The following is a 23,961-nucleotide window of genomic DNA, read 5'->3' as shown; positions in this document are numbered from 1 at the left end:
CCGGGCAGAGCCCGGGGGGCAGTGTGTGTCTCTAATTTAGCATCGATATTTCCAAATAATCCCTATCCAAGCTGCTTATTCCTCCTCCTGGCCCTGCAGTCATGTTGGAGGAGCCGACCAACCTTAAGCCAGCGCAAAGGGAGCTTTCATGGTGACTACTGGGATATTTTAAGGGTGCTGAAGAATAACTGAGCCTGGATGCCCTTTAGAGCGACTCTGGTTTACTTTGCTCCTGCTGCTAAGGTTCCTTCTTTTCCTCCTTAGCTGCTTCGGACAGAGGGCAAGAGGATGAACCGGCAGGCAGATGCAGTGGAGAAGAGGGGGCCGTATATCCTGAGCAAGCAGCCCTCCATTCATGCCAAGCTGCGTAAGTGACGGTCTGGACCCCCGCAGGGAGGTTTGGGGATGTGTGTGCACCTCTTGCAGCACAGACCTCGCCCTGGTCCTTGTTCTCCCTTGGCCATCTGGGGAAAAGAACCTGGGTCTTGGCACATGCTGCTCCCCAAGGCGTGTGCTGAACTGCAAGGGACTTGCTCTGTGGGCTGCCTTATTCCATCTCAGTCAGGGCTTAAGCTTTGCTTTTAAGCAGAAGCGGTTGCTGATTACCCCTGTCCCTTGCAGAGCTCATGTTGTGGAGAAAGAAACGCTTGAAGTTGCCCCGCTTGGTAATTGCATGTAGCACCTAGGGAAAAGTTTCTTTTGCTCTGATGCTACAAACAGATGCTTTTCTTTAGGTGGAAAAAAAAAGATGCTTTCTGAGTTCTTCAGCTGTGACAGGATTGGAATTTCTGCGGCCAAATAAGTTGGAATAAATGCAGTTTCCCCCTGCTGTCTTGCCTGGCCTGTCCAGCAGCTAATTCTCGCCCCAGAATGGTGCTGTTAAGTTACCAGGGGAGGGGCTCTGAGCTTTGACTARCCTAGGGCTCCTCATAGTGCCTGAGAAACATTTCAGAGCGCGAGTATCGAGCAAGGGTGACCTTAACAGAGAAGAAACATCTTGAAAACCTCCTGATAGTGTCTGCCCTCTTGTTCACTCTTTGTATGATTTGCAAATCTGAGGGCTTCCAGTGKTAATGCCCATCAGACACCGTCTCCTCCTGCCCCCACAGCTAGCTGGCAGTGACACTGGTCTCAGCCAGAGCCCCCGGACTCTCTAAAGGAAGTGTTGCTAAGTTCAGACTCACTCTTGATTGCTCAGCCCAGCATTCCTTGCCTTTGGCTGCCCTTTGGAAGAGAAAGGAAGCCAAATCCACGGACTGATCTGTYGCTGCATGCCTAGCTGTTGGGAGATGGATGATGGAGAGCTCAGCTCCTCATAAATGCAGCAGCACCGCTTCTCGGAACTGTGTGGTCTGTTAAASGCTCGAACTAGGCTGTTGCAGTGGCTGGGGGCCAGCCCTGGACTATGCTCCGGGGCAGGCACTGCCACTCCCACCAGCCGTTGGGAAGCGTGGATGTCTCTGGGATTTTACAGGCTTTGTTCTGCAGGTGACTGTRCTCTTCTCTTGCAGGGAGCAGAGGCAGTGGGATAGATGATCCCAAGCTGGTTTGCTCCCCTCTTGGCACGGGGAGTTGCAGTTTGGTCTTGCTCAATGTTGGAGCAGAAGGAGTTAGGATGGGATTAGCGCCTTTAGGTTTGCACAGCCGTGCTGTGCACAGTCCACACATACAGGCAGCAAGGTCAGCTGCTGCTTTTGCCCTGTCAAAGCGATAGGGGCAGGCACTGAGGCTCGAGGTTGCCCCTCTGGACCTGTGCCTGCTGTGAGCCCGGGGATCCGCGAGTACCTGCAGCCCTGACCCCTTGTTCGCTTTGCAGAGCGGCAGCGTGAGCTGGCGAAGGCGGCGCTGCGGAGGCAAGGCCTGCTGGGGGGAACTGCTTCACACCCACCGAAGGCAGCGGCGAAAAGGTCTGGTTCTGTTTTCTCTTCCTTTACCAAGGCTTTTCCCTCAGACCTGATCTGTCTCTTGCTGGACACATTCCCTCCAGGTCAGGGCACGCTGACCTGGCCCTGGTTTCCACTAGCTGCGTGAACACGAGATGTTTCAGAAATGTCCTATGACTGGGGTGACACGAGGCGCAGGTTTACTAAAAGACAACTTCATATCAATCCCCATCCTCTCTGCACTCTCYCCTTAATCATATCCCATCACCTTCATAACATATATAAAGAGTATAGAGCAAGAGCGTGTGTGCCCCTGCGTGATACACTGACAGTTTATAGAGGGCAGTGAGTGGCAGTCCAGGAGCCAGGAATGGTTGTGTTTTCATGGCTGTCCTTGGCTACTGGATAGGCTGAGCCTCAGGGAAGGAGGCACCAGCAAAATACATCTTGTTCCTGGAGACTGGCTGGGGCTGCTGCTGGGCTTGGCCGTTGTGATGTGGCTGGTGGGTGGTAACCTGATCCACAGACTTCTGCTTTCTACCGTGCTGAATGTCAGGCTTTGGAAATCTGGTTTGGAGTAAAGGATTTGCAGGGCAGAGGAAGCTGAGAAAGGCTGCACTGCASGCGTCAACCCACATGCAGAATTTGGGAATTGTTCTACCGGGGTCTGCATTTGTTCCGTGTGTTCTGGAGATGCTAAGGGTTTGAGCAGGTAGCCTAAGCAGAGAGCTTGAGGATGGAGTTAATTCTTAGCTGGTGGTATCCCTGGATGGTGTGTTATAGGGGCAGCATAGCTCAGTGTTTAGGTGGCAAAGGATGTGCGTGGCATCTGGCACAGGGATTCCTGCTCCATCAGGTCCGTGACTGCATTTTCACAGCAAAGGGTGTATTGAAAGCTCACTTATCTGCTTTTCTTGCAGGCCAGTGAAACTTAAGGGCTACACGGCGCTCAGCCAAGTGCCTGACGAACACTTGGTATCGCTCGACTCGGACAGGTGAGGGCTCTGTCTATATTCCATGCTTGTGCTGTGGGTTGGGTGTTTTTGCAGGATGCAGATTGCATGTTGAATCCAAGCCGGCTGCTTGCTGATGCAATTCTCTGCGTGCAGGAGATTAATGGCTTTGAAAAATGTAGTGGCCTTTCTCTGTGCTGGGATCTGCTGAAGAAAATGGCACTAAGGGAGCTGAGTAGACTCTGCTAAGTCAAAGGAGCTGGTGTGTCCTGAAAAGCAGACTGTCTGCAGGCTATCTGCAGCTGCTATCTGTAAACCTCCAGATAAAAAAAAAAAAAAAATAGAAATAAATCCCTTGCCTTTTATGTGTTTGATTTGCTGTGTCACTTGTAGTGCAAGGCCTGTAAAGGTGCAGAGGATTGGACAGCTGTGAGCAGTGAAATGCTTCCATTGCCCCGTATTTAACAGAGGATACTTCCCTTGAGTTTTCTTTGTCATCCTTTGAGATTATGCTGCCAGCTCCCATTGTTTGGAGAATCCCTTGTCTGCTCATCCAAGCAGAGACGCAGCTTCCCTGCCAAGCCCACACGTAGCCCTGTGCTTCGGGAGCCGGAGCAGCAGCGAGTTACGCGCCACAAGCCTCCATTTCGCTCTGACCGTTGCCTTCTTCTCTTAGTGACGGGGAGTTGGAATCAAGATGTTCCTCTGGCTACTCTTCCGCTGAGGCAAGTTGAGGTATTTCACTCCTATCTCACCGTATGGTTCCCATGGGCTTCCTTGCTGCAACTGCATGGCAGAATTAGGGTACGCCTGTGTTTTGGGTGCCTAAGAGCAATGTCAGTGATAAACCCAGAGCTGTCRCTGTTCAGACTGTTCAGGCACAGTCTTAACAGTAAGAGTGAGGGGCTCGTGTCTGGCCAGAGCTGTTCTTCTCCGTGAGTCCCCTCCAGCCTGGAGCGTTAGCTGAAGCTCATCAGCCTGCTTTGCAAACAGCTGCTGCTGCTTGACATTCAGGCAGCAAAAAAGAGAYGTGTGAAGCTCCCTTCTGCACTTTGCAGTTATATGTTAGTGCTTCATCCTTTGTGCCTAAAGCTCTGTCTCCTTCCAGCCCCCAAAGCACTGCAGCTGACGAGCGTGGTTTGTGAGGAAGGGGTTGCAGCTGCAGTCCTGCTGTGTGCAGGGTGCTGCAGCCCGGGAGCTAGAGATCTTTGATCTTTTGCTTGTCTTCTCTGCTCTAGCTGTGGTGCTTTTCCTTGTGCAAAGCTGCTGGGAGCAGCCCTGAAGGGAGAACTCTGTTCTTTCTCTCTTTCTTATTTCTTATTTATTTATTTATTAGCAGTCTTGCCTCTGTGGGAGTGCATGGGATTAGCCTTGGGAGGTGAATTTTAACTGTTCTTTTGCTTTCACTTAGAGGCTTGCAGACTTCTGGAGGTTACGACCCTGCTTTTAATCGCTGTAATAACGCAGCTAGTTTTTGAGGTCGCATGGACTTATCTAAAATCTGTTGGCCTATGGCTCTGCTCAGTCACTGCACTCTGGCAGCTGGTGCTCCGGTTTCCTCCCCTCTTCTCCCCCGAGCTGTCATAYGCGAGCGTTTCTGTCCTGCCCCAACCCACTGATGAGAATGGAAGTGACGCTGACTGACAGGTGCCAGTCTGGGAGTGCTGAGCAGGCATTGTACAGCACACGGAAAGYTTCCCCTGCACGGACGGGTGCTTTGAGTCACATTTTGCTGCTTTCAGTACACATTTCTACAGCTCTATCTCCTTTGTCCTTTCCCAGCAGGTAAACCAGGATCTGAGCCGGCAGCTGCTGCAGGATGGCTACCATCTAGATGAGGTCCCGGATGATGAAGACCTGGATCTCATTCCCCCTAAACCTGTTGCCTCCTCTTCTTGTCCGTGTTGCTTTGGAGACTCTCTGTCCTGTGTGATCCAGTAGGTGCTGCCCGGTTGGGCTGAGCGGAACAGGTCGTGAGCCAGCACTCCTTTGTCCCTTGGGGTGTTTGTGAGTGTCAGTGTCCCACACTGGGACAGTGACTCAAAAACTGGATGCTGCTACACTGCTGTGCTGCTGCTCTTGGGGAGCAGCAGCAACTGACCAACCCCAAACTTTTTGTTATGCATTAGCAATATATAGCAGAGATTGCACAGCAACGGCTAGCCTGCCTGCATGACACTTTGCCAGGCATGAGAAGCTCTTAGTTGAGGTGGGGAGAAAAAAAGAAATAGAAGTAGGTGGCCTTCTGCTTGTACTCATGGTGAGGGTGAACTGCTGYTGTGCAGGAGCTGCCAGCCCCACATCAGCTCTGGAGATGGAGGATTAARGAACTCAGTTATTAGGTCAGGCACTAGCCTTTCCCTTTTCTGTGGAGATGACTGAAGAAGCCTTTTCTATTTATTTATCTTATGCTCAGCACAGTTAGCTCTCCCCAYGGCTGCATGAGGTTGAAGCACAGAGGTCAGAGTGCTTGGGAAGTGCTGCTGCAGGAGAGCTGCTTAATTAATGCACTTAATGCTGTGTGTAAGTGCTGCTGGCTTTCCTTCTCCCAAAGGCTGGACATGCTCAACCAAAGATTGCTGCTGTCAAAGTGGCTCTACTTGGCCTGGTTGTCCCTCAGACACGAGCAGTTATTTTTTGTAGAAGGTATTTGCTGTGCAGGAGGGTGACCAGGGGTGACCAAAGCCTATCTGCTTTGGGCTGGAGTATGTGCGTTTTCTTTCTTATTAGATACTTGCAGAAAGGGATGAAGCTGTGCAATATCTCTGCAGACCTGTTTTGTTTTCACTAGCAACTGTAGGCTGTAGCCTCYAGGTCTGCGTATCTGTCACAGGGAACACTTCTCCGCCTGTATCGCTGCYGTTGGTGGTCATGGATCTGAGGACAGCCGAAGGATCTGGAGCAGAGACAGTGAGTGAGGCCTTTGTGGTAATGCTGCAAGGGCAATGTCCTGAGCATAAGCAAATGACTCGGGAGCAGCGTGTCCCGCTGCTGACAGCCTGCCTGGCACATGACACCATCTGCTATTCGTGCTCCTCTCCTTGTCTGAGGGGCTCCAAGCACTGTATTTATGAAGTGATTTATATTTTTTCCCCTTGGGCCCCTTCCCAGCTGCAGCCCTAGCACAGCTTGACTTTCTCCTTTCCATTCCCTTCCTTCCAGGGCAGCCCTCTTGCAGGGCAACACACTGTTTGGAGGCAGAGAACGGCAGTGTTGCGTGAAAAACTATCACAGATTTCAGTTTTCTGCATAGAAATCTGCTCTTTTACCRTAAGGAGAAGCACATTGGGGTCAGTGTGCTAATTTGGCACCAGGGCAAAGGCTTACAAAGGATGTTTTCATATTGGTGCAGGGGAATTATTTTAATAGAGCCATGCAACTTGCAAGTAGGATGTGTGCTTTGGGGTCTGATTCTTTGGTGTTTGACCTCTGCCTTGCCTTTGCTTTACTGAAACAGGGAGTTGAAAAACATTGTGCTCACCTTGTGTTAGACCTCAGGACCTTAATCTCAGCTCTCCAGGGTGGGAAGAGTCAGCTTCCTGGTCATTCTGGTTTTAGCTCCCAGCTCCTTCCCATTCTTTCCAAACCTGCTTTAATGCTAGGGAGCTCCCAAGGCAGGAGGAGGGAYCCAGTGCAGGCTGCAGCACCTCTCACTGTCAGCTGTGCCCAGCTCAGTCATTTTCTGTGTGATTTTGGAGCAGGAACAGTCTGGGGAGTTGATCTGAGTTTATAAGCTGCCTTAAATCATGATCCAGCTGTACTATATCAAGGACAATCACATTCATACAAAGAAACCTTGTTTAAATATTTGTCTAGAGGACTGATTTTTTTTTTTGGTATATTTCTTGCTGAAGGAAGCACTTAATAAACTGGATCTTGTTCCTCAGAACATGTGTTATTACTCTGGCCTGAATGAAAGGTCCTGGTGGGCAGCTAAATCAGTGGTTGGCTTCAACCCACAGCTGATTTGAGCTGCTCCAGTCCCTACAGAGCTGGGGCATAAGCTGTGAACCCATGGCCCAGGCGCTGGGCTGGCTCTTTCCTTGGTGTCCTGCTGCAGTGCAGGCTGCTCTGCAATTTTATAGCACAGCTGAGGGTGAAGTGTAGGGCAGGTCACCCACCTTCAGCCCTGCCTTGGGCCAGGCTGCCACTGCTCAGACACTCCTCTTCCCCTCTGCACATTCAGTTTGGCAGAGCCCAAGGACCTTGCGAGCCCACGCAGGGCTGCAGGGAGCTGGAGTCAGGGCCCCTGTGCTCCAGTCACCGGACACAGGGGCTTGTCCCATCTCTCGTAGGTCAGGATAAAATGCTTCCCCAGGACTCACAACAAAGTTATCACTTTATTCATAGCACCGTTCATCTGAGGAGCTCCACACCATTTGGCTTCATGCCTCCCTGTGCAGCAGGGCTTTGCCTTTCCCCCAAGGGACCACCTAGCTTCTGTGACTGCCTCCAAGGCACTGTGAGAACACCAGCACCCAGGCGCACTGCCAACCCACTGCCACATTAACTGTCAGTAAGAGGCAGGGATGTGTAGTACAGAGGGAGTAAACACCCCGCAATGGCCATGTCCTTCTCTGTGTCTGCAATCAACCTCACCGCTCTTGATGAAATTTGGGCTAACCAAGTCCTATGGCGTCCCCTCTTCTCCTTGGAGAAAACTTCAGCGTCACATTTGCACAGGCAAGCAGCACCATCCTGTGAGACCAGCAGACATGCTACATCCCAGCACAGGGTAAGGACAGCCCTTGAGACTGGGGCGTGTATCTCAGGTCTCCCTGCCCCATTTCCAGAAGAGGGAAGAAAAAATAAGCCTGCTGTACAGCAGTAGCAGCACTGGAAGGTACTGGCCCTGGGAGGCACAATGTGGAGGGGCCACTGCCACCTCACGCACTCAGGGGTGCGGTTACAAAGCTACAAAGGGAGAGGTTCTTCCTCACCCCTTTGCCCTGGACCAAGTCAAGGAGTTGATTCAGAAGCCAGAGGGCAAGTGTGAAAYTTGCTTTTTCTACAACTTGAGTGTGGAATACTTTGGGTTTAATAGGGGATTAAGGGGCAACTTTCAAGCTAACACCCAACCTGGCAAGCCTACTTTGCCCAGGCCAGTATTTATCTACTCTAAAGTGGAGTCACTGCAGGGCTGGTGTCCAGGGTGCCCACTCAGAGGAGGCAGCAGGCCCGGAAGAGCAGCATCCCCTCTGTCGAGGAGAGGTGGAGGGAGATGCTCTCGTTGGCGGAGATGAACACCACGGAACCACGGTGCAGAGTCATTTCAGATGCAGCAGCTGTGGAGGTACCTACTGCTGTTCCTTGGATCACCAGCAAGATGCTAGCAGAGTCCACAGCAGAGACAAGGTACAGCTTGATAGAGGAAGGAATCTGCAAGAAGAACAGCCGCTGTGGCATGCCAATCCTCCGGCAGCTTTTCTGCCCTTCTGAGAACTGGGAAGGGCTTTCCTCATTCCCACCCTGTGGGCTCCTCTTGCTGCATCCAGGCCACTCTCAGCCTGGCTGGGAAGGATGCAACTTTCCAGCAAGCTTCCCTTTCASCACGTGTGCTCCTTCCTGCACACACCAGCCTGCAGCACCACTCCTTGAATCCCCCAAACCACGATTCAGCTCGTGGCAGAGCCCCTTCGCCTCTCACCTCTATCCTCATGAGCGTGAAGTCTGGCACAGGCGGGTCGTAGAGGTAGACACTTGGATCGAGCGGGCTCTGAGTGGCAGGGAAGATCTTGGAGCTGCTGGGTGCTGGTGTATAGTTGAGCATCTCACACAAGGTGAGCACGTCGATGAACTTGGAGGTGAGTCCAGCTCGCACAGTGTTGTCTGAGCATGCCATCAACTCAACACAGTCTGCAGGGGAGAGAGCTCCTTGTCAGCCCACCCAGGAGCCCTCCCGCTCTGCCATAKCCTAGAAGGATGCAATGCTACACAACTGTGCAGGATGCCATGGATACTGTGGCTCTCCCCCTACAAACCCATGAGTGACAGCACAACCTGGCAAGCAACATGGATTCTACTTTGATTCCATTGTGTTCCAGGCTTGGACATGCCCATTYCAAGCGCAGGGGCCAGTGCACATCACCACCCAAGCTCACCTCCATGCAGGTAGGCGTGTGGCTCGTTGGCTCCCAGAAACATTGCCTCCCCYGGCTCTAGCTTCACGAAGTTAAGGAAGTAAATAGTGAAGCAGCCGATGTCCCCTGGGTACTGGGAGTGCAGCCGCAGCAGCAGGTCTCCGTTGCTCCCCGACACGTCCTTCCCTTCAGCAGCTGCAGCAGGGAGAGCAAACACAGCTGAGTGACACCTTGAAATCACAGCTCTCTTATGCTGGAGTGTCCTGCAGGGATCCAGGGCTCCCTGTGTCCCCTCTGTCCTAAACACACCCCGGGGCCAGGCAGCCTTCCCTGGAGCCCATCTTGGCCAAGGAAGCAGAGCGCGTGCGCAGCAAGTGCTTGCGGGCAAGCAATGCAGTGAGCACCAACAAGCAGAGCCGGAGGGGTTAATATGCCACCCACGTCCAGCCGGCCTCCGAGGGCGCAGAAGGAATTCTGCGTACGCTTTTCCCTTTATTCTGTGCCTATAAATACGGAAGCCACTCTCCAGCCTTGGCTGGCAGCTCCTTCCAGTTGATTTTAGCTGGGTAATTCTTGAAGCAGGAGCACTGGAGACCAACGGTGTTGGTTGCAAGCTCTAGCGTTATTCCCAGGCCAGAGTCTGGCTCAGAGARGAGCTCTGGGGACCAGGAGCACTCCTGAAGCATTGTCATCTGCTTCCAAGTACTCCATCCTCATCCCCACAGACCCTTCCCAACACCCATCTCGACAGCCTGGATATCCCTGCAGACCAGCAGCTGGCAAGCAGAGCTACATGTGCTACAGTCTGACAGCTCCAGGCACCAGAGAGGCTCCAGACTCTACAGTCCCAGGCAGGCAGGCAGCCAAGAGAGGAGAGCAAGGACAGACAGGTGCTTCAGGACACATGTCCCCACACAGCCCATGCCAAGTTGGGCRCTGGCCAGGGCACTTCTTCCTCTAGGGTGGGAGGACGCGAGTCTGGGGCCACGCTCACCACCAGGGAAAGAACTGACCTTCCTGGGAAATCCTCTTCACCAGCATGTTGAGCTGGTCCACAAAGAACTTCTTCTCGCTCTTCATCACGCGGGTGAAGCAGACACGCAGGGCGGCAGACACGCCGCGGGGGTCGTTGCTGACGCTGCGCTCCAGCTGCTCTGCAGCCACATCACCGATCAGCGCCCGGAGCTCAGGGACACCTGAGGGGATGGGCAGTGCCAGCATGAGCTGGGGCAGGGCCGCCCCTTGTCCTTCTGACCGCAGAGCCCCCTGCCCCATCGTGGTGCTCCCAAGGTGTCCCGTCACCCCGAGTCTCTGTCCCTTACTCTGGAGGAAGGACACGATCTCCTCGACGGGCCGGAAGCCGCAGAGCCCCTCGAAGGGAGTCAGAGCGATGGCCATCTCAGGCTTGTGGTTGGTGTCCGGGTAGTGCTCAGGGAACTGGGCGTGCAGCTTGGCCGCCAGCTCCTGCGAAGGGGGACAGCAACCAGGTGGGCTCAGGTGGGACCATGTGCCTCACCCCATCAGCCATGTTGGGCGCCCCCTCCTACCTTGCTGGGATGCGCCTGGATGGAGAGGGCCGTGTTGACCGACAGCACCTTGAAGAGGAAGGGCAGGCGGCCGCCAAAGGTGTCCTTGACCTTGGCGCCCAGGCAGCTGGGGTTGTCGGCAATCCATTGACTCAAGGTCTGCTGACCGACGCGGTTGTCCCGGATCACGGCATCACCCTTGGGGTGGGCGCCCATCCAGAGCTGGTGAGGAGCAGAGGCGATGGTGCCATCAGCACCAGGGACGCGTCACCGTCACACAAGGGGAATGCCTGGCATGACTGGCTTTTCTCACAGTCGTTTGGCCCTGGATGCAATCAATACAGCCAAGGGAACCGCTCGCCTTGCCTGAGCCTTGAGGCTGAGTCACAGCCTGTTCCTCTCTCCTTTCACCCACCCTGGGCTCCTCCAAGATCAGGGGATGGGTCCTGGAGCCAGGACAGGCCATGCTGGGAGGAGGCTGCTCCCCCACCACGTTGATACTCAACATCCCACCAAGGTGTGCGCGAGGTCCCACATCCCTTCTCAGCCCTAGCACCATACAGCACCGAGGAAGACGTGGGCACTCACCTCRGCATAGGGCCGGTCGGGCTCAATGTGGACCAGGGGGTCGCTGCTGGCCACCAGCTTGGCCACCTCACTCTCCAGGCCCAGCTTGCCCCAAGCATAGCTCTGCATCACGCCAGCCAGCGGGAACACTGCGCGGAGGGGCGAGACATCACGCGGGGACAGCAAGGCAGCCCATCACCCGCCCGACCCCGCACACAGGCGCTCTCTGGGCAGGACCCAGCTTCCCGTCTCCAGGAACCACGACCTCGGGATTTCGGGAGGTGGTGATGCAGGAGGGCCCCCATGCCTCGTGCCCGTCCCCCGGGGTTGGCCTGGCCCTCCAAGGGTGCCAGCCCCGCAAGGGTCCCCGATCTCCGCGCCGACCTGGCCTCCCGAGCCTTCCCCTCTCCCCCCGCATTCCCGAGGTCGGCTCGGCCTCCCGCTGTCCCCGCGCGGGTCGCCGCCCCCCTTTCCCCCGCGCCCTGCCGCGGGGCGCGGGCTCACCGCGCAGCTCCGCCATGGCTGCTCGGTGCCGCCGGGCTGCTCGCGCGGGGCCGCGGCGCTAGGCCATGGCAGCAGCGCCCCCGCGGGCGCCCTACCGGGGAACCGTTAATGGCGGGCCGCAACCCCCACACCTGCCCGCCCCGCCCCCGCGCCCACGTCACCCGGCCACGCCCCCGAGGGGGGCCAGGGCGCATGCGCCGCTGCGCTCACAGCCCCCCCTCGGGGGAGCGGTCCGTGGCGAGGTCGCGCATGCGCGCAGGCTGCCCCGGAAGTGCCCGGCGGGAGGGGCGGCGGCGCCCCCATGTCGGCCTTCGACACGAACCCGTTCGCCGACCCGGCGGAGCTGAACCCCTTCCAGGTGAGCGCGGCGCGCTCCCCACACGGCCCCTTCCTCCTCCTCCGCCGCCGCCCGCGGGACGGGGCCGTGAGCGACGGCGCGTGGGCCGGCGGCCGCGCCGGGGCCGCGCCTCACGGCCTGTCCCCCCGCTTCCCAAATCCCGCTTTCCTCCCGTTCCCTCGCATGGCCGCGCCCGTGCGGGGCTTTATCGCCGCCCCCGCCAGCTCCCGGGCACGGCCGCAGTGCCGCCGTTGCCGAGCAGCCCCTCGCGGTGACGGCTCCTTGTTCCTCCGCTTTGTGCTTCGCTCGAGYTTTCTCTTGCGCAGTCCGCAAGGCTTCCCATCCCCAGCGTCTGCCGCGCAAGGGTTTGCCTTTTGGATGTGAGCACCAGGGATGCCTTTTCCTTGCCACGGGCGCTAGGTGCGCTTTGTGATCTGCAAATCCATGTGGAAATAGGGAAATTCACCTCTCGAGTATATTTTGTTCAGTGACCGATGAGCTTGGTGTAAAATAAGCTCTTTTGATCTCATTGAAAGTACATTTTTTCCCTTTTCCCTGTGACATGTTCCACCTGATGATTGGTGGCAGCGAGGGATGACTGATACCTTCATTTCTGTTTTTCTCAACCCAGTTGAGAGCAATTGCTGCAGATTTAACTGGGTGCCCTGGCAAGTTAGAGCTCCTGAAAGGAAGGAGTGCTTGCTTCCTCATGGGAAGGCCCTGCCGGGTAGGGAGCATCCCTGGAACACAGCAAGCCTGGTTTCCTTCAGTCCCCAAACCTTCGCACTACGTAACAGCAACATGGGCTCGTTTGCGAGAGGATCAGGTCCCTGTTGGTTTTAGTTTGCAAAAATGACCTGAAGATGTGAAGCTGGTGGGTAACTTCCGTTTGCTTGCAAAGCTCCTTTGTTTCTCATGCCTACCTGTCCTTTAAGCTGATGCCTCTGTATTAACAGCTGCTATTTTTCTTCTCGTACTTCCTAGGGTACAAAAATCAGTGTTCATGCACACTTCAGCATCATCTCAGATTCCCCATGCTTTATATATTTTTGTTTTACTTGCATAACAACATGCAAGTTGAGTTGAGCTGTCCTTGCTTGGTAGCACTGGCTAATTTTTTATATATATATAGATAGATAGATTTTTTTTTTAAGTTATGGACTAAGATTAGAGGCCATCTCCCCTTAAAATCAGACCTTTCTGCAGCTRTTCTGTAAAAGCAAAGTTAATCTTCCTATTCCAGCTGTTACCCCAGGACAGCACTGTTCTCTGCCCTGCTGCAGGCGCTGGCATTGTGTCCTTCTGAAAGGCAGTGTGCTGCTGCTGAGCCTCATGGAAGCTCAGGGACCTCCTTGTTTGCACCAGGATAGTGATGGGAAGAAAAAACTGTATTTTCCTGGGTATTTCTCTGTATTTATGAGCCCGTTTCCACTTTCTGTCTGTACAAGAGCTTGTGTTGGAAGCTGTCTTGAGTTGTCTCCAGCACTCGCTAAACAGGCCAAGCTAAAGCCTCCGGTGAGTGTAAGAGGTTAAATGCAGTAAAACATGTGCCCTGAGCTCTTGAGGTCCGTATTTCCAGGATGCTGGTCCTGCCACTGCCCACCACTTTTTACAGCCTTATCTGGCCAGGGATTTGCACTTCCTCGAGCAGCACCAGCACCCTCCCCTTCTTTGTGAACCCTTGCCCCAGGGTGATTCATGAGCTAGTGCAKCCTGTTGCCTGGGAGTGCCCCATATGGAGAGATGGGTGATGTTACACATTAACCCTTCTGCGTGGGTCTTGTTTGGAGCCTGCTGACTTTCCTGGAGCACCTGCAGCCTTTACAGACCTGAATTCCTGACTCTGCCCTCGTTTCAGCCTGCAATTGCTTCTTACCCCATTAACCACAGGACTGGAGCGACTGAACACAAGATCTTAGTTGCTGCAGGAGGGAGGAATAGCAAGTCACTTTTACTTGAACGTGTGTAAAAGATATAAAGTAGTTAACCACATTGCAGGAGAGAGAGGAAAGGCACTTTGGGTAGAAAATTTGATGGAGAGGATCAGGAGATGATGCGAGTACAGCAGAGCACAGCTGGCGTGTCAGCAAGTCAGGCTAAAACCTGCCAAAGCAATTGAAGCGCTATCCCTACCTCGGTTTTCATAGCTGTGTTGCCAGTGACTGCTCCCAAAAGCTGGCTAGTCCCAGTGCTATAGGTGTCAGCTTGGCCACTGCAAAGGCCACTTATACTTGAAGTGCATTTTGTGATTCTCTGTTGTGCTTGGAGGAGCCGTATGTATTCTGTGACACAAATGAGGTTTGGGAGGTAGAARCAATTTCCAGCTGTCATTTGGTAAAAGCCACTGGATTGTGTGGTCAAAGTGAGTTGTTGCACCCTGGAGAAGTGGTGCCTTGACTGAGCAAGGCCCAGAGTGCCTGACTGAAAGAATGTGTGTCTTGGGGGATAGTTAACTTTGCAATACTTGGGTCCCTATGTGCAGAAGGAGAATCACTGAGACCCTGCCCTCCTAGGAGGACTGAAAGATGGGAAGCGTTCAGGGGCTGCTGTCCTTAATTCATCTTTCTACCAAGGAGATTCTGGGTCCTCTTGGGTTTAGTGCATGCACAAAGGAACCAATGTCTTTCCCCACCTAGTCTAGAAGTGTTGTCAGTTAAGGTCATCTGCCCGTGGCAGGGATGTGTTTTATCTTGGTTCTCCTGTTTCCAGGGAAAAATCAGATGTGCTTTTGCTTACTTCCTACAGTGGAGGAAAGAGAGGCAGAGCAGGTAATGTGTAAGCTCGTGATCACTCACATCCAATACTGACCTGTCTTTGATCTCTCTTCTTCCAGGATCCCTCGGTGACGCAGCTGACAAATGCTAACCAAGGCGGCTTGGATGAATTCAACCCATTTTCTGAGAGCTCCCAGCTGGTATGTGTGGTCCATGTTTGCCCTAATTATCTCAGCAGTGGGTTTAGCAATTTAGAATATCTCTTGGTAGGTGCAGCTCAAAAGAGAAAAAAAAAAAAATGAATGAGGCTCTGGCAGCTGATGTCCCCATGGACGACAGCTTTTTGCATGTGTGGCAAGCTGCAAGTGAGAGCTCCAGCACTCAAGCACACGAATTCCCAGCTGGAGTTCTCCAGTCATACAGAACAGTTTCTCTCAAACTTGCACTGATTTTACTGGCTTGCGGGAAAGCCGTATGAGGTGTGAAGAAGGAGATGCTTTGTAGCAGGAAACGTCAATATTGATTTGGTTTCTGCGCTGGGAGCTGAACAAGAAACAGGCACACAGCAAGATTTGCAGTTTAAACAACTGAGCAGAACCTCTTGCTGTTACTCTTTGGCTAATACSTGTAATCTTGTGTGATTTCTCTGGGGCATTAAGGAACTAACATATTTCGGAAAACATAGAACTACTTCCTGCTAGTTGGTCCCTGTGCTTCCAGCTTTAGCAGTGCTGAAGTTTAACATTTCTTTTCTGGTGGAAACAATATGCCATGCTTTTCTCTTGTCGTTCTYGGTTTGCTTATACCCAGACAAATGCAGCACGGACGATGCCTGCAACGCAGCTCTCTGGCCCCTCGCAACCTGCAGTTCTGCAGACGTCTGTGGAACCCACTCCACAGGTATGGCAACCCCCTTTGCTGCGCCCTTCCCAAAGAGCTGGGCYGGGGATCGTGGGGGAGATCTCATTTGCCTTTCCTAAACACTTGTGGGAATAATAGGGAATGTGAGTTTGTGCGGGGTTGTGTGTGGGAAGCAGCAGGTGATCACCCTGGCTTCTCTTTTGCCRCATGCTCTAGGTGACCCCGTGTTTGCAGGGGGGTTGGACTACATGACCTCTAGAGGTCCCTTCCAACCTTCAGGATCTATGATTTTTATACATCTTATGCAGTAGATCTCTGTGGGCAATATATAAATGTAATTTGGCTTTTCCCTGTTCCTCAGGTGGCAGAACTAACTTAGCCTTGTATTCTATTTGTCCTGGCTTCGCTCCTCTAAAGCTGCCTAAAATGTAACCTGTTAATASGTTTAGTATAGTTCCAGTGGCTGGTCCGACACGCTCGGTCGCAGGAGTGTAAATGCAGACTAGTTATATGTTGCAGCTGCTGCTTAGACAGGCCAGCAAGTACCTGAGCCCCAGGATCACCTCATCCAAAGACAACTCGGAGAAGCAGAGGCTGCTAGGAGAGAACTCCAGTTCTCAGARTAGCAAGCAGGTAAAAGAGATCCAAGGGAAGAATATGTGGTGTAAAAAGAGGAGGAAGTGCTACCTTTTCTTTCTTTTGAACCTCCTCTGCTCGCTGGGAAAAGGATTCCCTTGGTAAACTCAGGAGTCGTTTTCCTTACTATGTGTTTTAAGGTGTCACTTGCCCTGTTTCCTTGAGGCCACAGCCAACTATGTGTRTTGTAGACTGGTTTCTGAACGCTACTGTTCAGTGTGAGAGCAAACAGAGCAATTCTAGTGTGTCCTGTGTGATCTTGCATGCTTTGCAGCTCAAACAGGTGAATCTTAAGTGAACGTCTCGAATCAGAATGGAATAATACTACTAGATTTTTTTTTTTCAACTAGCACTGAGAGATTAAAGGATCTTCTTGAAAGCCAAGTATGTGAGGGACCAAAAAAAAAAAAAAAAAGGAAAGATGGATTCAAGCCTGTAGGATGAATGCTTTGTCAGAAACAAAGAAAGCTGAAGTCTGGACCAGTAAAGAGATCCAGGGTGTTAAGGCTGATCTAGAGGTACTTGCAAGACTTTGAGCCTGCAGATGTGGTATTGTCTTCCGGGAACTGATAAGAGGATGAGGAGGTAAGTGCCTTGAAGTGGAAGATGGGTGTGGAGTGTTGGAAGTCACTTATAACAACGAGGCTAACTAGGAGGTGGAAGAATCAGCAAGGGAGGATATGCCTGTGCTGAAAGGGAAAGGCATGGAGGACAGGCCACAGATCATATAACATCTTGAGGACTCTTTGAGTGCTGTCTTCCTGTGGGGTAAGAGAGGAATGCCTGGAATTCTGTGTTGAGCTTAATTAAGTCTTCTCTAACAGGTAAGGCAGCCACAAGGATTTAGCTTGCTAATTGTCCGTAGTCTTTGCTGTAGAATTGCCTCTGCCCATGTTCCCAGTTGGCATCTGTGTATTTACTGGCAGGCATTACTCTTGTCATGGTTAGGGAAACAGTTACCTTTTTCTCCCACTGTTTTAGGCTGTGGCTGCAGCCGCTCAGGCCGAACTCCTTCAGCAGCAGGCAGAATTAGAAAGGAAGGCAGCTGAGCTGGAGAAGAAGGAAAGGGAATTGCAAAATCATGCAGCTGGCATTAATCGTAAGTAGTGTTTTCTGCCCTGTCTGCAGTGAATATATTTGTCCCTGCATGCATCAACTTTTTACGAGTCGTGTGTCTGTCTTGTCCATCACACCTGTGGCAACCTTCTTGGTACTCTGCCTCTGTTTAGATGTGGCTACCTATTAAGATTTTTCTTAATYGGGCATATTAATCTTTTCACTGACATACAGGGGACTCGGTGCACTTGCCTGTAGAGGGCACTTTATGCTACCAGAACTCGATGCTTTTTGCCAGACTTGAAGCCTTTTATTTTTAATTGTGGAAAGTGGCTAAGGCTGTGTGTTCTGGATGCCTGCCTCAGGCTGAGCTTGCTTTCAGACCATCCAAGCAAAACCCGATATCTTCTGGGACATGGATGGAAATCCCTGTACTGGCCCTTTGGCAAAATTAATTTAATTACAATTTGGACTCAACGTATGAGGCAGGCAGTCTTAACCAGGACAACACAGTGTATCTTTTCCTCTATCATTAGTTCCAAGTAGTTGAAACACTGAAGTTGAAATTGTCTTTAACTCTCCACCCAAGGCAAAGTAGGGGAGGAGAGGAAAGGCACCTTCTTGCCGATCTGTCAGTTAAAGAAGTCACTGAATTCTGATGTTGCTGAACCTGAACACCTGCCTTTGCCATATTCATTAGTGTTTTTTGTATGAGCTGTTCTGTTCCCCTCCTCTGAGTGTCTTCTCAGAGCATAGTTAGGCAGTCAATCGCCATGTGCAGCTTGTCCCGCTTTTTTTTTTTCCCCTCTCACTTGAGAAAAGCAGATGAAGAGACTGTGCTAAAGCTGTTCTTTTCAGATGTGTGTTGCTGCACAGCTTGACATGTGCTCTGGACTTGATATTTGTAACAGGTTAACTAAGGCAGGGAAATTCTGTCTCCTGCAGAGGCACACCTTCAGAAACTAGGCTGCCCCTTCTCACTGATTCTAGCAGTAAAACAGCCCTCCTCTGCCACCAGCACAGACCTAGCCAGACCTGGCATCTTCCAAAGTTTCAGTGTCAGTATATGTGAACTGCTGCTTGTAAATCTTGGCATGCCAATGAGTCTTTCAGTGTAACAAGTGAAGAATTGCTCCTTATTCTTTTTGCAGCGAGACAAAATAATTGGCCACCTCTTCCCAAGAAGTGTCCAATCAAGCCATGCTTTTACCAGGATTTCTCTGCAGACATCCCAGCTGACTACCAGCGAGTATGCAAGATGCTGTATTACTTGTGGATGTGTAAGTAGCAACTCATGACTGCAACAAAAGTCTTTTCTAAGAAGTTTCCATATCACATACTGAATTTTGCCCTAAAGTTAATTCTGTAGATGTTGTCTGCAGGGGTAAAATATTGCAGAATATAAAAATTGATGGCAAAGATTTAAGAGTTGGATGTATGTAGCAGGATTAGATGAGATTTTTAAGTTAAGCTCCAACCTCCTTTCAAGTGAAAGAAGGAAATTAGATGGCCCAAAGTCTCCCCAGTGTCTGCAGAGCTCTGTGTTCAGTGAGAAATTAGAGATACTTAGTAGATTTCTGTGAATTTTCCAAGAATTTGCTAATGTTTCTTCTTTCTTCCTTCCCGAACAGTGCACTCGGTTACCCTGATCCTAAACTTGCTTGCTTGTTTGGCATGGTTCACAGTCAAGCCAGACAGAGGAGTAGACTTTGGTCTCTCMATCTTGTGGTTTATTTTATTCACCCCTTGTGCCTTTCTGTGTTGGTACCGACCAATTTACAAGGCTTTCAGGCAAGTACTGGTTTTTTTTTTTCCTTCTTTGTAATGGAGCTTTTAGTGGGAGGGCCTTTTGTTTTGTCTGTTCCTACTGTATACCGCCTGAAGGATTTTTCCAGCTCTTTACATTGTTAAATAGATCAAAACCATTTGTTCCCAAACATCAAAAGGATGGCATTTGATGGAACTTGGCTATGGTGGTCCTTTTTGTCGTAATATAATGGCATAGCCAGTCATAGGGTCTTACTTTTTATGCGTTTTAAGAAAACTGGTTGGTACATTAATGTGCATTAATGTGCTCTTTACATTAAGGAAGTTTTCTTCACCCCCTCTCTTGCACTGGAAAACTGGTGGGRTTGCAATATGCACTAAGCATGTTGCAAGTTCTGTTGCTACATGACTTCTTCACAAAATTGCCATCCTTTTAGCAGCTTTTCCATGGCAGGGGTGGTTCACTGAAATGATTCCCCTTTAGAAAAGAGAAAATAAGTACAGGGATCACGTCCCAGGGCTTAACTCCTGCTGCCTTCTCTCTTATAGGTCTGACAGCTCCTTCAGCTTTTTTGTCTTCTTTTTCATCTTCTTCTGCCAAATAGCAATCTACATTATCCAGGCTGTTGGCATTCCTGGCTGGGGAGACAGGTAAGCTTGACTTAGCAGACTGGTGTGTCACAGCCCCTCACCACTACTTTCTCAACAGCACTGTGATTAGCAGAAGCTTTGGGGTCCTTTGCTCCTCTCTTTCTGAAAGATGTCTGTTCTTTCTTCCATGTTTCCTCTCTCGCCTGGTACGTAGCTTTGGCAGATTTCAGCTGAGGTGGTTCTCTTCTCCACTCTTCCTGTCCTAGTGCAAGCAAAGGCATGTACTTTCTCTACTACCATTGCCTGCCACTGCAGAAAGGAGTGTATGGGCTCGCCCACTCCTCTGTTGTCTTTCTCCTCCCTTAATATTTTCTCAGCAATTCTTTGTCCTACATGTTTCTTGCCTCTTTTTGATGCCAAGTCTCCACTGTTGACCCGGTTGTCTTGTCTTAAAATGGAGCCTCCTCTGATGGAGGCTGTGTGTGTAACACGGAGGTGAGGAACCTGTGACCCAGAGACGGGATACAGCTGAACTCCACACTGCTGCCAGCAGCTCAGTCATGKCCCTGTGCTCTTCCTGAATTTCTTTAGTGTGCTGCCAGTGGCCTGTTCTTTGGCAAGTCCCCTTAGTAAGGACTCTGCAAAGAGATTTTTCCTRTGGACCTTGCTTGTATAGAACAGTAAATGCAGGTTTCTGGAGGTGGGTCCAACAGGCCTCCTGTCAGCAGCTGCCCATGRCAGTGGAAGCACCAGGCTCCTTTTCACCTTGCTGCGTTGGCTGTGGAYGAAATTCAGAAGTTACTGGAGCGCTTCTGAGGAACAGTGAGACAGCTAGCAGTTTGTTCCTGAGGAGAACCTTYGGGTGACGAATGCAATGAAACCATGGGCTATTTTTACCTACTGCTTGCAGCAGAGCTTATGGGCAAAGCTGTGCTCATGCTTGTGCCCTCTCTTCCCTGCTGTCTTAGTTGGGGGGACTGGGAAGGGACACTGCATTTTCAGTCTGGCTTTGGGGAGAGTATGCATTGAACTCTCTTCTACGTCTCCTCAAGCCAGACAGTGACATTTATTTCTGGCTGTAGTGCATAGTGTGCATTTCCACTTCCTGCTAATGAGCAAGAAATTGCGCAGCAAGTGAAGGGAGCCAAACTGTCCTGCACGATCCCTCCTCTCCTGGCAGAACATGGTTTGCTCAATTTAGCAGTCAGAGAGATTCTGTTCTCCAGAATGGCAAGAGGGTGTTTTAAGCAAGGTGTCTTGGCATTTTCACTCGCAGCTGAGTGCYGATAAGTCCCAGAAATCTTCTTTCCTCTTCACTTCAACAACTGCCAGTTCCTAAGGAGCTTTTTCTGTAGCTCCTGGCTCTATTCCTTCCTTCCTCTTCCTCTCCCYCCCAACATTTGCATCCATGGCCAGGCGAAGCTGTCGTGATCACACATAGATCTTAGGCTTCAGATCTACCAGCTTCCCTTCAAATTCTCAAATGTACCAGCCTGTCTTTACAATACTTGGCTAAATTTTGGGAAGGTGTTTTGTCTGTTTAGGTAACTTAATTTATGAGGGTACTAATCCTACTGATTTGTGGTGATATCGGAGCTAGAGCTGTAATGCAGGTAGGGTGAGCATGGTGCTCTGGTGTAGGATGCTAAAAATCTATCACACGGTGAGAGATTGCTTCCCAAAGTGTTGATGGAAATCCCGTCTCAGGCAGAAGTGTCTGACAGAGCTCTGGGTCCCCCTTCCCACAGCCATTATGTGTGATTTTTGTGCTTCGCTATAGCCTTGACCCAAAGGTTCTTGCACAACTGTCAGTGATGCTTTTCCACTTGATCTTCTTTGTGCAAATGCTTGGTGTGTGCCTTGTACTTGCTTTAAAGTGTACTCCTAACTGAAAGATGAGGGTGGGTAGAGAATCCTCTGGCTCTTCTAGAGGCTTCTCTAGTATATGGCATGTTTGAAGGGGCTTCCTAATGCATGAATGTGAAATCAGGCATCTCTCCCATGGCCTGACTGTCCTTATAGCACGTCCCTTTGTGGTCACATTGAATGATTCCAGTGAATCTGATGCTTGTACCGAGTCCTGACTCTGTGTGTGTGCTGTCCTTGGAGCCTGGCTGTGCTCACATCGCCCTCCCTCTCTTCCAGCGGTTGGATTGCGGCTCTGTCCGAGCTGCGGGATAACCTGGCTGTGACGGTTATCATGATGGTGGTGGCAGGATTCTTCACGCTCTGCGCAGTTCTCTCGCTCTTCCTCCTGAAGCAGGTGAGCTGCTCAGAGGYGAGACCGGGGCAAGGTCCCAGATGTCACTCTGGCCAAGCACAGATCCAACRTGAAGTATCTTGCATCTCCCTTTGGAACTTACGGGTCTGGGCAAATTTGTTGAGTGTGCTGGCCGAACAGGGAAGGCAATTTCTTTGCTCTGGCATTCATGACTTTAAAAATCACTGCAACATTAGGAGGCTGTGCAGCACCTGATGGGGTATGAAATGACATCTTYCCTCTAGTCTCCAAAAACAAGCCACTCTTCTTTGTGGCCTACACATGAGGGTTGTATTTCTGCATTTAACAGCAGCAATCTACATAGCTTTGAAGGAGGCAAGGAGGGACTGAGATGGGCCTGCTTCCTCTTCTGCATTGTTTTGAAGAAAATACCTGGCCCCTTTGATCCAGGTGCTTTCAGATTTTGCCCCAGGAAAATGCAGGGGTTAAGTGTCCCTGCATCCCAGTAGGAGATGGGAGTTTTGAGCTTGGAAATCTGCATTTTGCAATGCCTGAGAGTCTCCTGAAGCTTCAGTGCCATATGCCGGGTGAGGTGGAGCCACCTGCATCCTTTTTTTGCTGGTGAGCGAGACGTGCAGCAGCAAGATCGCTGGCCTTCGTGGACACTTTGAGCCTGACTCATTCCTTTTCCATTCACCAGGTGCACTCTCTGTATCGGCGCACAGGAGCCAGCTTCCAAAGAGCCCAGGAAGAGTTTTCCCAAGGCATCCTCACCAACAGGGGCTTCCAGAACGCGGCGGCCGGCGTCGCCTCCTCGGCGGCGCAGGGGGCTTTCCGGGGGAACTAGCCCGTTGCATGGGGGTCTCCGCCTTGCTTCCTCTCGCATCGTGACCCCAACTTTCCTTTTCTAAAGAAGCACTTTCTGCGGGTACCACGTTAGCTCTGTGATGCTGACTCCAGATGAGAAGAGATCTCTTTTTTTTTTTTTTAAAAGCTTCAGCTGGCCTACATTTATGATGGTTAGGTTTTCCTTCTGTGTTTTAGGGTATGGGAAGATAAGAGACATTCTCTAAAGCAAATACATTTCTCCTTATCCAGGACAATGTCAAGTGTTTGTCTCACTTCCTCTGCTTGCAGCAGAAAGGTGAAGGGAAACAGGTTTTTGCRGTTTACTGAGTTTTCTAATGGCCTTTGCTATGAAGAATTTGATTATCTACTGATTGAGGAGTTTTGTAACTTGCATGTAGTTTACTTTTAAGAAGAGGAAGTGTACTTTTGGTTYATTATACTTACATGACACGTTTTTGACCTCTTAATGGCTGGGCTTCCTGAGAGTCTGGGCAAGGTGATACAAAAGAGGAGGTGGGAGCAAGCGGGATTAGAGAGAAGGGGGATTTTCATGGCCTTCCTGTGTTGCCCATCTCCTGTCCCCTTCCCCAAGGATGCCATGGACCCCTGGAGTCCCGTGGCTTTTCCTGGCATTTGTTGCCATTGGATGTGCAGGGAATGGCTTGGTGGGAGCTTGGCCCTTGCCACAGCCTCAAACCTGGGCAAGGAGGGATGCGGGCTTTCCTTTCCTGAGCAGCATTCAGAGCAGCCAGCGGTTTTGTGAGGAAAGTTGGAGGACCAGGAGTGCCTGTATCCAGCACCAAGTGAGGGAGCCTGGAGTCGGGGAGAGGGAAGCCCCGGGGAGTGAGCAGAGCCGCTTGGCACAGGGCGTGCTGTAGGTCTTATCCAGTCTGCTCCCCTCCTTTTCCAAGCTCGGAACACTATTCCGTACCTGTGCCATTCATCTCTGCTTCCCTCTCCACTGAAAGCTTGTCCTGAAGCATGCATTATTTTTTTTTTTTTCCACGAGGATAGCTCCTCCCCGCTCCTTCCCAGCTGGGGCAGCATCGGGCATGTTTTGGTGGCAGAGCTGTCGGGGCCGAGGGCACGAGTGTGGCTGGAGCTGTGGGCTCCGTGTCCCCTGGAGCTGCTTTTGTCACCGAGGTGACTTTCAAAGAGGGGGGCAGGAGGGATGCGGGGACACGGGGGTGGGTACCCGGCTTGGGGGGAGGTGTCCTCCTGGCAGCGGGAGGTGTCTGCTGCGTGGTGCAGCCCTGCTGCCTCGTGTCCCCGTGGTGTCCCCAGGCGAGGGGCTGCGGACGAGCGGAGGGGAGCGGGGCTTGGACCCTTTGTTTTGCTGCATTGTTCCCCCCGCCTGGCCCCTATCCTGCTGCAACCCTGCGATTCTTCTTCTTTTTTTTTTTTTTTTCTCTTTTT

General features: G+C 51.6%; 3 protein-coding genes across 3 annotated transcripts; 2 read left to right on the top strand and 1 right to left on the bottom strand.

The window, feature by feature from the left end:
• Positions 1-228: 228 nt before the first annotated feature.
• Positions 229-5,364, top strand: FAM219B (family with sequence similarity 219 member B). The gene is made up of 5 exons (XM_026053069.1): positions 229-367; positions 1,817-1,907; positions 2,804-2,878; positions 3,513-3,561; positions 4,622-5,364. The coding sequence occupies exons 1-5, from the start codon at positions 289-291 to the stop codon at positions 4,775-4,777; spliced, it is 450 nt and encodes a 149-aa protein (XP_025908854.1). The 5' UTR covers positions 229-288; the 3' UTR covers positions 4,778-5,364.
• Positions 5,365-7,479: 2,115 nt separating this feature from the next.
• On the bottom strand, positions 7,480-11,158 carry MPI (mannose phosphate isomerase). The gene is made up of 7 exons (XM_026053048.1): positions 11,031-11,158; positions 10,464-10,664; positions 10,239-10,380; positions 9,930-10,112; positions 8,938-9,111; positions 8,484-8,692; positions 7,480-8,215 (listed from the first exon to the last, which is right to left on the bottom strand). Exons 1-7 carry the CDS (start codon positions 11,136-11,138, stop codon positions 7,997-7,999), a joined length of 1,236 nt encoding a protein of 411 aa, XP_025908833.1. The 5' UTR covers positions 11,139-11,158; the 3' UTR covers positions 7,480-7,996.
• Positions 11,159-11,785: 627 nt separating this feature from the next.
• SCAMP2 (secretory carrier membrane protein 2) lies at positions 11,786-23,523 on the top strand. Its single transcript, XM_026052875.1, has 9 exons — positions 11,786-11,871; positions 14,684-14,764; positions 15,375-15,464; positions 17,043-17,160; positions 18,269-18,397; positions 18,749-18,908; positions 19,434-19,535; positions 21,621-21,738; positions 22,397-23,523. Exons 1-9 carry the CDS (start codon positions 11,815-11,817, stop codon positions 22,541-22,543), a joined length of 1,002 nt encoding a protein of 333 aa, XP_025908660.1. The 5' UTR covers positions 11,786-11,814; the 3' UTR covers positions 22,544-23,523.
• The last annotated feature ends 438 nt before the right edge of the window (positions 23,524-23,961 follow it).

The sequence above is a fragment of the Nothoprocta perdicaria genome, unplaced genomic scaffold, assembly GCF_003342845.1.
Source record: "Nothoprocta perdicaria isolate Ctin4 unplaced genomic scaffold, notPer1 scaffold_113, whole genome shotgun sequence".
Taxonomy (NCBI): domain Eukaryota; kingdom Metazoa; phylum Chordata; class Aves; order Tinamiformes; family Tinamidae; genus Nothoprocta; species Nothoprocta perdicaria.
Note: the sequence above shows the minus strand (reverse complement) of the source record. Positions and strands in the feature narration are given on the sequence as shown.